At 41.1% G+C, this 12492-nt stretch overlaps 1 protein-coding gene across 1 annotated transcript; it reads right to left on the bottom strand.

The window, feature by feature from the left end:
* Nucleotides 1–9527: 9527 nt before the first annotated feature.
* cimip5 (ciliary microtubule inner protein 5) lies at nucleotides 9528–11378 on the bottom strand (the record flags this gene model as incomplete). Its single annotated transcript, XM_080423592.1, has 4 exons — nucleotides 9528–9683; nucleotides 10600–10701; nucleotides 10804–10885; nucleotides 11320–11378. The coding sequence occupies 4 exons, from the start codon at nucleotides 11376–11378 to the stop codon at nucleotides 9528–9530; spliced, it is 399 nt and encodes a 132-aa protein (XP_080279718.1).
* Between the last annotated feature and the right edge of the window lie 1114 nt (nucleotides 11379–12492).

Raw genomic sequence — 12492 nt, 5'->3', positions numbered from 1 at the left:
CCTATTCCATCCACCATGGCCAAGCCTCGCCTCATGAGCCTCAAGGCCTCACTGCTGTGAGCGCTCCCCAAAAAAACATACAGTAGGTTGGCAATGGTGCAGGCATGCAACCTGCGGAACATAGGACCCTGGGAACATACAGGAGAGTTGGAATAATAAGACCCCTCAGGAGATGTTGGCTCAGCTGATATAATATTCAGGTCACTCTGTATTTTGCATCCTGACTCTGAGCAACACCTTGAGTACACATGCACAAACTGTCAATGAGAGTAATGCAAATGAATAGTATGGTAAGCACAGGTAGCATCAATCGTACTACGTACTCGTCACGTGCACTGATCTTGACTCTTGAATCGAAAGACATGCCATTCCTTGCTCAACCCTGGCTTTGACCCTTAGCTCCAGTGACCCCTGGGGAGTGGACCTGGGGTTGGTCTGCTTCGGGGCAAAGATCTCTGGAAAAAAAACAACAACATGTAAACCAGTTGACATTCAATGGTGAATATCATATGTTAAAGGGAACTGGACGGGATCATTCTCAGATGGTGGGCTGGATGAGATACGTACAGTAGTGGATAAAGTAAGTAAAGAACTCAAAGTCAAAGTCAAAGTCACTAGACACTCCCAGTAAAATATTACTCCACTACTGAAGTGAAAGGTGCTCAGTAACATTTGAGTAAAAGCACTGGAGTATGCAAACGTGCATGCTTTTAAGAATGTGTCAAATTAAAAAGAATATTTGTTTTAATGGCAGTGTTAATGTGAGTTGCTCTCTTGAAATTTAGAAATTGGCCCAAAAAATAGCATAACATTTTAAACAGTAAAACATTTTAAAGACCCACTCCACCAACAATCATAATATGTTTTGTGTGGTTAATATGTTTTTGAAACGTAACCATGAAAACCCTGGTGGTGGCACATTTCTAAAAGCAATAATGTCCGTGTTTGCGTGGTGTGATGTCACACATTCAAAGCCTAATCAAAGACAAGCATATATGTGGATCAATACCAGGTGCATGCACACAAAGTTGCTGGAACTATTGAAAGGCTCATTGCTGTAAAATAAATAATGATAATTTAGATTGGTAATTGGTTAGATTGGAGTGTGAGGAGTTGTATGGCTCTCTTTGCATGGCTCTGGGTTAGAAATGAAATACTGTATTAACGATATAAAACCTATATGCTTTATTACTATATTGGTCCCATCGTTTTTACCCCTCTACATCAAATCTCCAATATAGCAGCTCACAATGCAGCATATAGCAATACATTGTGAGCTTATACAGTAGATCTGCTATTGTCAGAGAATGCTCGCCTGTTTTTGCCAAATGTTCACATATTGACATGCCCAGAATAGGGACGCTAGGATTCATGTGATTAACTCTGGTTCTTTTTAGGTCTGTGACTGCTATGATTGTGTTCCTTAATTTTCATCACAACGAACAAAAAAGCCTCCTTACTGAGTCGGTGCCATTACTAACACTCTGCACTCTGACATTTTTAAAATTCCACCCAAGTAGGCACCAGAGGTTTGGTAAGAGGGAGGATTATAGTCTAGTACTCATGCACTTTTACACCCAAAATCCTAAAGGATCAAAGTCTGAGTCTGCTGCCAACAGGCAGGTGACCTGGTTCAAACCAGAGCCTACAGGCAACAGTGGAGAACAAGGTCATTTAAGACAACAACACATACAGATGGAATTTGACAATTATTTTTGTTTATGTGTGGCTGTATTGGACCAGGCCTTGAGGTATATTGTAATATAGCCAGGACACACATTTGAGATATTTATTTATGTCCACATGATAAGAAGTACAGGATGTACAAAGGACATAAACACTGCCAGTGCAGTCAGATGAAGGGAAAACAGCCAGTTACAAAGTGCATGTAGAGCAGAGCATTGTTACATACAAAACAAAAGATGGCATACTTGTCGAACACAGCGGACAACAATCATGGGTAAAGGAAGCAACGCCTCCACACACACACACACACACACACACACACACACACACACACACACACACACACACACACACACACACACACACACACACACACACACACACACACACACACACATGCACGCACGAGGCATTTAGCAGGCATATCCAGATCGACTGACAAAGTGCAGTAAAGGCCACAAACCTTTGTCAACAAACGACAGGGTGACAGTGATGTAAGTAGAGTACAGAGAAAACACTTTCAACCTGGCATCCCTATTATGGGCATGTCTTTGAAAAACAAATGAAATTGCAGAAATAGCGTTGTGAGAAATTGTCTATTTCCACTGTTTGTCGTATGTCAAGGTATAGGGTTTTTGGGTTTGAGTGCTACAAAGAAACTATAGGATACCAGTTGAACATCGAGTAGCATCTGAATAAACTAAACAATATATATGCTATCTTAATAGATTAAATTATTTGAATAATGTGAAGTAGCTATTCTAACATGTAATTTAACAGTCTCTGAAGAGTTGAACAGTCTCTCTCTCTCTCTCTCTCTCTCTCTCGCTCTCTCTCTCTTCTTTGTGACTCTGCTCATACAGAACGAGACAAAGGTTCTCTCTCAGTGTAGAGAGTCTCATGAGCCAGACTGTTGCCTCCCACAATTTTCAAATGGTTCCGTCAGTCTGGAGCACGGAGGGTCTGAAAATGATCAGAGGATAAAGCGGGTGTGACGCCTCTTCCCCGCTTCTGCTTCGTCTTTACAGTCGCACAACTTTGCCCTAATTTAAATCAAAATAATCGAAGGCTATATAGGTTGCTGCTTATCAGAAACGGAAAATAAAAAATAGAATATAGTATATTTTTAAATATATTTTCGTGAAAGGAAATGACAAACAGATGACAGCTTCCTTTATCAGATTTCGGGAGGTGTAGTTCCAGACTCTACTAGCATCCGGAGATTGTGGAATAGTTGTCTGGCAACGCGAGACTAGTGGAACATGGTTGGACGAGACACGCTTCCTATGTCAGTGAATGGTGACATGTCCATGGCATGTTGTAATAGATAACAGTTTGACCTCTCACCTTTAGAAGCACCAGCAAGTACACCGTTTGGTATTCCCCCTCACAGTGTGGGGTTTCCAACGTGAGGTGACGTTTCATACAGGGGTCGATTTGTGAAAAGAAAATGGGGATGGTGTAGTAACTTAACTTGACAAATAGCTAAATTAGACGTGTTGTGAGCTTGTAGATCTGTTGTAGATCTTATAGAATATTTTTTTAACATTTTGAAAGATTTGGACAAATGTTGACTAAAGCCGCTTTTCCATCACAGCTTAAGCACGACACTGTCCAGTACAGTCCAGAACCGCACCGCACCGCTTCAAAATGTCTTGCGTTTCCATTGCACAAAAGTCCCCACTCGCAAAATCCCCACCCTCCCCTCCCCTCCCCTCCCGAAGGAAATCAACGCCCCTTTCTTTAACACACCAACTTAGCCTCAGGCTACAGGGTTAGCCTAAATGCTAGCGTGCTTCCTCAGAGCTAGTTTGGCTCTTAAGTTATTATTTGGCCATGTTCACCCTGACTTTAATCTTCGCTATTGTTGGGAAGACCTGTGTGGTGTCTAAACACGTTGCCATCACTTATATAAAAATTATTAGCGTGTATCGTCGCACGTTCATTGTTGCCAGGTTTAGCAGAAAAAAATAAGCAATCAGGTCTATGAAAACAATCCCAAAAGAAGCGACTATCTATGGCTATTTGAAAATAGCAGATCTACAAACTCACAACGCGTAGCGATGCTACGCATTGTGAGTGTGTGCATCTGCTATTTAAAAAATATATATACATATATAATGTTGACAAATACATATTAATTTGGGGGTCCTTGACATGAAAATGTTTAAGAACCACTGGTTTCAACAACGTATGGAAAAAAGCCCCAAATAATCAACTACATTTTAGAAACAAGCAGTGGTGGAAAAAGTACTCAAATGTTTTACTTAAGTAAGTTAAGTATCAATACTGCAATGTAGAAGCACTCTACAAGTGAAAGTCTGGAATTACTTGAGTAAAAGTACAAAAACTATTGGTATCAAAATGTACTTAAGGTACCAAAAGTAAGTACTAAAATGTTTGAAAATAGCAGATCTACAATGATGCGATGCGTTGTGAGCTTGTAGATCGGCTATTTTCAAATAGCCTAGGTATAAAATAGGGCTTAAGTGGTTAATGTATGTTTTATAATGTAATCATTTATATCTGAAAAGTAACTAGTAGCTAGTAACTAATACGGTTTCAGATAATTGTAGTGGAGTAAAAGTACTACCAATATTTACAAGCAACTTTACAGAAAAATAAGCCCAATGTCGCTTATAATAAGTGGACATGGCAACACTGCTACCGTAGTGTTTACATTTTACAGAGACCTGAGTGGACAGACACAGCTGTGAGCCGACCAATCAGCTTTATCACAGCTTTAGCCCTGCTTAGCCCAGCTCAGACCTACCCAAGACTGGGTACTTTTTAGGCACCAGTTTAGTACCACTTACACACCACTCTACCCACTTCATTGTAGTGGAAACCGTCGCTGTGGTGGGCGGTGTGGGGTGGGGCTAGGTAAGTCCATGTATATGGAAAGCCGCCTTAATTTACCCAAAATAGTGACACCAGGGTTAATGTGGGTAACATACATTTTTAATTAAATTGTTAAATTGTGATATTATATCAAATGTAAATATCAAACATATCAGACAGTCTATATTTCCCAAAAGGAAATGCATTTATTTAATTCAGTTTGACCAGAAGCAGGGATCAAACATGATCAAACAACAAAGATTGGCAACAAAGATTCACCCTCAGTTTTAACCAAATGCATTATGTTGCCAGCCAAAGCCTATGTTATTCTCATTACAGCAGATAACTTCAATGCATTCCAACAGGGAGATCCATTTCAACAGTGTTATATTTAACTACACAGTCTGCTGTGTGCTGGAAGGAGTTTTCAGATCTTTGACTTAAACATATAAAACTAAACATATCAATACCACAGTGTTAAAATACTTTAGTAAGTAAAGGAAGTAAAAGACCTTACTTAAGTCAAAGTGCAAATGTATTAGCATCAAAGTATACTTAAAGTAGTCATTATGCAAAATATAAATTTCAGAATTACATAATATGAATATGAATATGAATATGAATATGAATATTGGGGCTATATTGATCATTAATATGCTTATCTGTTTAATGTTGAAGCTGGTAAGGGTTGCGCTAATTTTAATGACTGAGCGGTAAGTGATATCTTTTTATTTTTGTAAAAAAAAGTTAAAGTACTATATTTGGATAGTAATCATTGCTGCAGAGCGTTTGTTCGGTCACAGGGGTCTCTCCAGCTCTTTAGTACACAGAATATAGTACATTTTCAGGTAGGTGACAACATTTAAGCCAATCAGGAGAGAGCACTGAAATTGCATTTTCTGTTATAATAAGAGCTGGAGAGACATGGGAGACTCCTTTTACTGAACAAACACTCTATAGCAATGAGTACTATCAGAATATAGAGATATTTAACACTTATTTTAACCGAAGTAAATCACTTACCCTACCTTTAACCTATAAAAACAAAGCAACTAGTAGTGACTAAATCTGTTAAATGTAGCGGAGCAAAAAGCTCAATATTTCACTCTGAAATGTAATGGAGTGGAAGTAATAGCAAGAGGTGGAAATATTCAGGTAAAGTACAAGTACCTCTCAATTGTATTGTATAGTATAGTATTTGGCTAAATGTTCTCAGTTACATTCCACCACTGCCTACTGCCATATCTTTACTGGTGATGTGTTTTGTGGCAGGAGTTGAAACTGTCATAATCACAGATCACAGTTAACCCCCATTTATTCTTTGTCATACAAAGGAGCATAAATCAGCTGTCTACAGAAAGGCCACACTGATGCAATAGGGTGTCGACCACATAATCACTATGTTCCAACACGTTCCTGTCTCTTTGCAATCCTATCATAATGATTCAAAAACTGAAGAGCGAGAATACATGTAAATAGTGCCTTTATATAGTGCCTTTATCCAAAGTGCTTTACAATGTACATTACATTCACACACAAACAAACACGCTGATGAAGGTATAAAATTGCTCATCAGGATGGAACAGTTCGAGCCGGCAATCGAACCGGTAACCTTCTATTTCCCAAGTGGACCCTCTACCGGAGCCACTGCTGCCAACAGGATACATGAACCCGCACATATTCTTATATGGATCCATATATTATTAGGATGATGAGCTCATGTGGCGAGGGGCTATGACAACGCACCTTCAGGTAAACTTAACTTATTTTGATAATTTGGTTATTTGACTGTGTAGTGTGGGCTACTAAATGTTTATTTTAAATTCCAATCCTTTAGATCGCCACTGCTGTTTTGTTAGGGTTGATTTTAGTATTGTTATTTGAGCTATTTATTTCAGTGTTTGATTTATGTTTTGTCTTGCAGCCGATCTGCTGCAGGGGTTCACGATAGGGCTACTAGTCCACTGTCCCAGAAGGTTTGTTTTATTGACGTGAATGCATGCACCTCTCTTCACGGTGGTGCTCCTTTCCCATTTGCATGCTGCATGTTTGCTGTGTGTTTGCCTCTAGCTTATATTGGATAAAGGTGTAGCCCTTCTTTAGCTTAGCTCCCCCTGTCAGTCAATGGTGGCCGTTTGCCCACTGGCTGTTGACTCTGGTTCAGGTTCTATATAACTAGACCATACCCGGTGAGGTGCGCAGGCAAAAGTAGTTGCACACGTGGGGTTATTGCACGTCCTGTTGCGCGTCCCGTCCCGTAGGCCCCCCCCCCTCCTCTCGCGTGTCCCGTTGCGGCCCCCCCACCGGAGCCGCCCCCCGTCGCCAACACACACACGCACGCAACCCGTCGCGAGCACACACACACACACACACACACACACACACACACACACACACACGCACACGCACACGCCCTCATGCGGCCAGAGCTGTCCCCCGTCGCGAACACACATACGCGGCCGTCGCGCGAACACAAATAATGTACATTTTGATTTGACACGTGCCTCCCCAACGTCGTGCATACATGGCCGCGGAGGCGAGTGTTCTGTGTGTGCAACAGTGTAACGCTGTGGGGCTGTAGATGCGACGCATGCGCACACACAGAGCCAGCGTGTGTGTCGCGGATGCGACGCATGCGCAGTTTGATCGGGCACAGACGAACCAAGACCGACAGAGGTTACTCAAATTATAGTATGATAATATAATGCCCCCTATACCCGCTTATCTGTCAAAATACCTCCAAAAAGTTAGTGACACCCACAGTCACGAAACTAGAGGGAGCGTAAACAACAATCTGGTACCACCCACCCATAAAACAAACATGGGCAAATCTCCTTCTACAGCACGGCCACCGAGGTATGGAATAGCCTAACCCCATCCCTCAAAAAATGCAGTTCGTTGGGCTCATTCAAAACAGCCCTAAAAACTCATCTTTCTGGAGGCCATAAGAGGAGGTAGTACCAGTTTCCCTGTAGACAGATGACCCCCCTCCCCCTTTTTTTATGTATATACTTTTATTTTATTTTTCATGATGCTTTTTTTGTACATAATGGTATTTTTTCTCTGTTTTTTATGTTGATTTGAACTGTTTGGTTGCTACTATATATGTCTATGAAATTAATTCAAGGACCCCAACGGAAACAAGTCCGCAAGGACTTTTTTGGTCGGACCTTTTAGACAAAAGGGCCCATGTGGGTCGAAATCGGTCAGCATCCTTACATTGCATTGCTTTCTAATGTTTAAATTTTGTAACATTATGCCCTAGAGACAATGAAGGATTTAAAATTATATCCTTGATTCGTTGCGAATGAGCTTTAAGTTAGTTGAAGGGCTTCCCTGTCTTCTAGAATTATACTGTTGTGTTCCAAAACAAGACAGCTTTTCCCAAAATATTACAGCAGCCAGAGTCACAGAGGAGCATGAGTCCCATTTTAATGTCTTTATATAATAGTGTTTTCCCTGTAAAACCTTTTTCCCGTATAAAAGACGGAAGAAGTTTATTGTAAAATATTTTAGTCAGGCCTTTTTTCACCATACCCTAGGTGGGGTTGGTGAAAGGGCCTCTCTGTGTGGAGTTTGCATGTTCTCCCCGTGTGTCCTAGGGTACAGTAGGTAGCCTCACAAAAACATGCAGTAATCCTGGTCTCTATACTGCCTCCCCCTGGTCAGCCGGGGCACCTGATGGAGGGGAAAGGAACTGGTTGAAATAACATGTTCCTTCCACACGCTACTCTAACCAGGGAACCTCCCCCGTCAGCTGATAAGAAGCGGCTTGCTAGCTCTCATGCATTGAAGGAGGCATGAGCTCGGCTCTAGGCTTTCCCTAGGCTGGCAGAGGGAGTGTAGCGCCCAGGATTACTTAGACAATTGGCACTGGGTGAAAAAATGGGTTACAAAATCTTGGGCTAACATTTTAGAATTAAATATTTTAGTCAGGCCACATAAATATTGGAAACTCAGTGTACGTATACATTTTGGGTAATCATTAATCAAGTAAATCAGTCATTCTGTCACTCTTTTTTATCAAATGGTGAATAGCTCACAAAGGGTAAGTAACATGTAAAAACAGGGAGGTTTAAATAGACACAGGGATAACCAGACACAGGTGAACACAACTGACAATCAACACAGGGATAGGCTACAGCTAAACAAGACACAAGTGAACACATATGCTAATCACAGGACTGGTGAGACAAGACAGGCAACAAGGAGAACAGGAACCAGGAACGATACTACAGAATAAGATACAAGGACCCAAATCCTGAAATTCTTTGCAGCAGATTTTTTTATTTTTTTTACAGCATCCCATATATTGACATAAGCAGTATGTAATAATATTACTATCTCTACAGGTGTTACTGATATTAATGATACTAATTAAGCCTCTGCTACATTGCAACATGCACAATAGCAGCACCCTACAGTATGTTTGACCTGAATGCAACAGAGCCTTAGCTATAGCCTCTGTTTGACTCTAAGGAAGACTCAATCGAAACGTCAGTCACCACTACAAAATAATAAATACGTGCAGACCAGTCGAGTGCTCCAGTATTTTATTTGGGTAGTCTCTCCTGAAGTGCTCAGATATTTTTCTTTCTTATTCAAGTTGTCCCTGTTGAGTACCGAGCCCTTCTACCTTTAACTGTCTGAAACGTGTTGGACATCTCTTTGTACCTTGTAATGTATCATTGGTAAAACCTGAACAAGATGAAACATTACCCTGCTATTTAAATATGTCAATATGACTGCAGTGAAAAATGTATATTGATGCCTCTTGTAAAAAAGAAAAGAGGGCTGATGACTGTCTTTTAAATCCTGAAAACCAATCAACCACATATTTATCTCCTGCATTACAGTGCCACCCTGTGGTCATCATTCAACAAACCTCACTGCCATGCCTCTATTTCTACTGGCTGCTTTACCAATCTAACTGCTTTGTATAATCTGGCTATTTTCAAAGCTGAACCATAATGAAGGTTATCTTGAGCCCAGTTGTCCAATCAGCTGCAGGCGTCATTAGGCCAGCCCATCTCCTTCAGGAAACTACTTCTCCCATGGTGCACCATGCCGTAGTTCTCCAACTGAAGTCGTGATTGGGTGGAACGCCAGCCAATCTGGGCCTGAGTGGTCTGCGGTACGGGAGGTGAAGGGTCAACCTGGAGGAAAGTGGAAAGAGCAGCTGCTGTGTGTAAACATCTTTCAGACATGTTTAGGACTTTGGAACCACACATGAACCCTAGTGTCCCCATACTATTCTGGGCATGTCATAATATGCGTCACAACGCAGCGAGTGGTGAGCTTGTAGATCGGCTATCTTATCCAAAAAAGAGATACCAGGGTCTACCCCTTCAGTCCGGGACAGCATCTGTGTTAATTTAGATCAGGGGCGTCAATTGGGTATGTTTTTTTTTTAAATAAGAAAATCATGAATAGTAGCCTAATGCAGGTGTAAGACCATTGTGTTTGTATTGTGTAATAGGTATAATGCATAGTTGTCTATGCATTTCAGGGGTTTTGGGTGGTTTGACCCCCAATTATTTTCGGATAGGATAGCCTAGGTCTCTCTTATTTTAATCTCTGGGATTAAAATAACCTTGCCATATCTTAGCTTTTGCTGAACTGACGCCACTGATTTAGATGTTACGTTTTTCAGAAAACTGTTAGAAAGTGTTTTTAACATACATTTTTAAATCAAACATAAATATCAAACATATCAGACAGTCTACATTTCCCAAAAGAAAATGCATGCATTTAATTCAGTCTGACCAAATGCATGGATAAAACATGTCCCCACCGCCCATAAAGAGGGGGATAGCAAAAGTAGAGGCATAGCAAAAATAAATACAACCATTAAAATAGTTATGATTCTTGGTGTGGATGACTCTTTAGAGTTTAGACTATAGAAAAGCAGATGGATAGATAGACAGTGAAATCAAAAGACAAAGCTGCAGGCAGGCAGGCAGGCTGGCAGGCAGGCAGGCAGGCAGGCAGGCAGGCAGGCAGGCAGGCAGACAGATAGACAGACAGACAGACAGACAGACAGACAGACAGACAGACAGACGTGTTCCATACATGAATGTATTCCTCTGGAGGTGGTGGAGGCTGTGTCTGGAGATGATGAGGAAGTTCTAGTTTGACGGCGGCTTCCCTCAGCTTGGCACTCTCACGCTGGTTCTGAACAATAATGTGTATAATAATATATATAATAGAGATATAATAGAGAATTATGTAATAAATGTCATATATTTTCTATACACAAGGGTGTGTAGTGTGTACCTTTTGGTATACGTCAGAGAGAAAGCCCCACTTGTTGGGCCAGATCTTGGCTGACTCCCTCTCTTTCTGCACGTGTACCTTCCTGCACGCACGCACGCACGTGCACACGCACGCACACGCACACACACACGCAAAAATGACACAAAATGAAACCATAGTTTAATAATACTGGCATTTATATAGTATTAAAGCCTAATTTATTATTATTTACTGTTTTTTTGTTTCGCACAATGTTGTTACTTGCCAACCAGAACCGTTGTACAAGCTAACAATGGGTTGAAGATTGCAGATCTAATCTTGCCACATCAAGTATTATAAGAAGATATGTGGTTGAAAATTGTTCCTTCCTTGTTTCCAAACATCAAGTCAGGTTTCCAGAGCATGGCAGTATACAGGGTGATTCAGGTGTCAAAGACATACATTGTTTCAATATCAACTTCTGTAAACATTCAGTTTGAATCCAAAGATATGATAGTGATCAGAATGGTAAGAAATACTAGAATATATAAAACATACCAGATTTCATCCTGAGCCACAGGGTTGGTGGGTTTGGGTATTTGGGCTGAGGTGGACATCGGTATGTGATATGTGATAGTGATCTCTCTCTCTGTCTCTCTCTCAGTATGTGGCTAATGTTTCACCTGTGTGTAATTCACACTGACAGATCTGTTTACCGTCGCCATGGAGATGGGATTGTGTGACCACCCATAATGTATCACTTCCTGGGATTATAAGTAACTCATTGTGTGTCTGCACACTGGCAAAGCAGGAATTTAATCGATATACCCAAAAGATCTCTCTCAGTCAAGGTTCAAATTCTCTTTATTTGTATGAAAGGGAAGAAACCTACATGTGTCTGCAGTACATCAATATTGTGTGTGTGTGTGTGTGTGTGTGTGTGTGTGTGTGTGTGTGTGTGTGTGTGTGTGTGTGTGTGTGTGTGTGTGTGTGTGTGTGTGTGTGTGTGTGTGTGTGTGCGTGCGTGCGTGCGTGCGTGCGTGCGTGCGTGTGTATTACTATAGTTCGTGTCCATGCTTTTATTTCAACCTGTCTCAACTACTGTAATGCACGTTATGTTGCCATTAGCCAAGCCGATCCCCGTCACTCCTACAATTACTGCAAAACGCTGCTGCTCACCTGTTAAAGTGGGATGTGGAAGTATGATCACATCTCCCTGATTCTTGCCTACTATACATGTATCTCCACTGGCTCCCTGTTTGTTGCAGGATCCAGTTTAAGATTTTAATGTTTGCTTTTAAATCTTTAAATGGGTTGGCAGGCACCAATGTACTGTATATATCTCCGCTTTTACATGTCAAAAACCCCACAAGGTCTATGAGGTCTGCTGACCAAGTCTGTTCTTGGGGGGGTGGGGGGGGGGGGGGGGGGGGGGTGGGCCGGTAGCAGTACCTGGAGAGACACAAGAAACATGAGCACAACACACCACCACACCCGTAACAGCTTTTTGTGTTGTAGCTGTACTGTGTTTTAATATTGTCGCTGTTGTTTAAATATTTTATGTATTTCATCCTTTTCTTATGTTTTTACCTTTCTTTTTATCAATTACCATATATAAACACTATACCGTATGTACAAAAGAGATGGGAAAATTTCATTTTTCCCCCTTTTCGTCTTAGATGTGTTCATGCCAATTTTGAAAGAAACCAGTGTTGCACATCCTTTAATGGA

The sequence above is a fragment of the Gymnoscopelus braueri genome, assembly GCF_963280865.1.
Source record: "Gymnoscopelus braueri genome assembly, chromosome: 3".
Classification (NCBI taxonomy): Eukaryota; Metazoa; Chordata; class Actinopteri; order Myctophiformes; family Myctophidae; genus Gymnoscopelus; species Gymnoscopelus braueri.
This window is presented reverse-complemented; position numbering and strand designations above follow the sequence as displayed.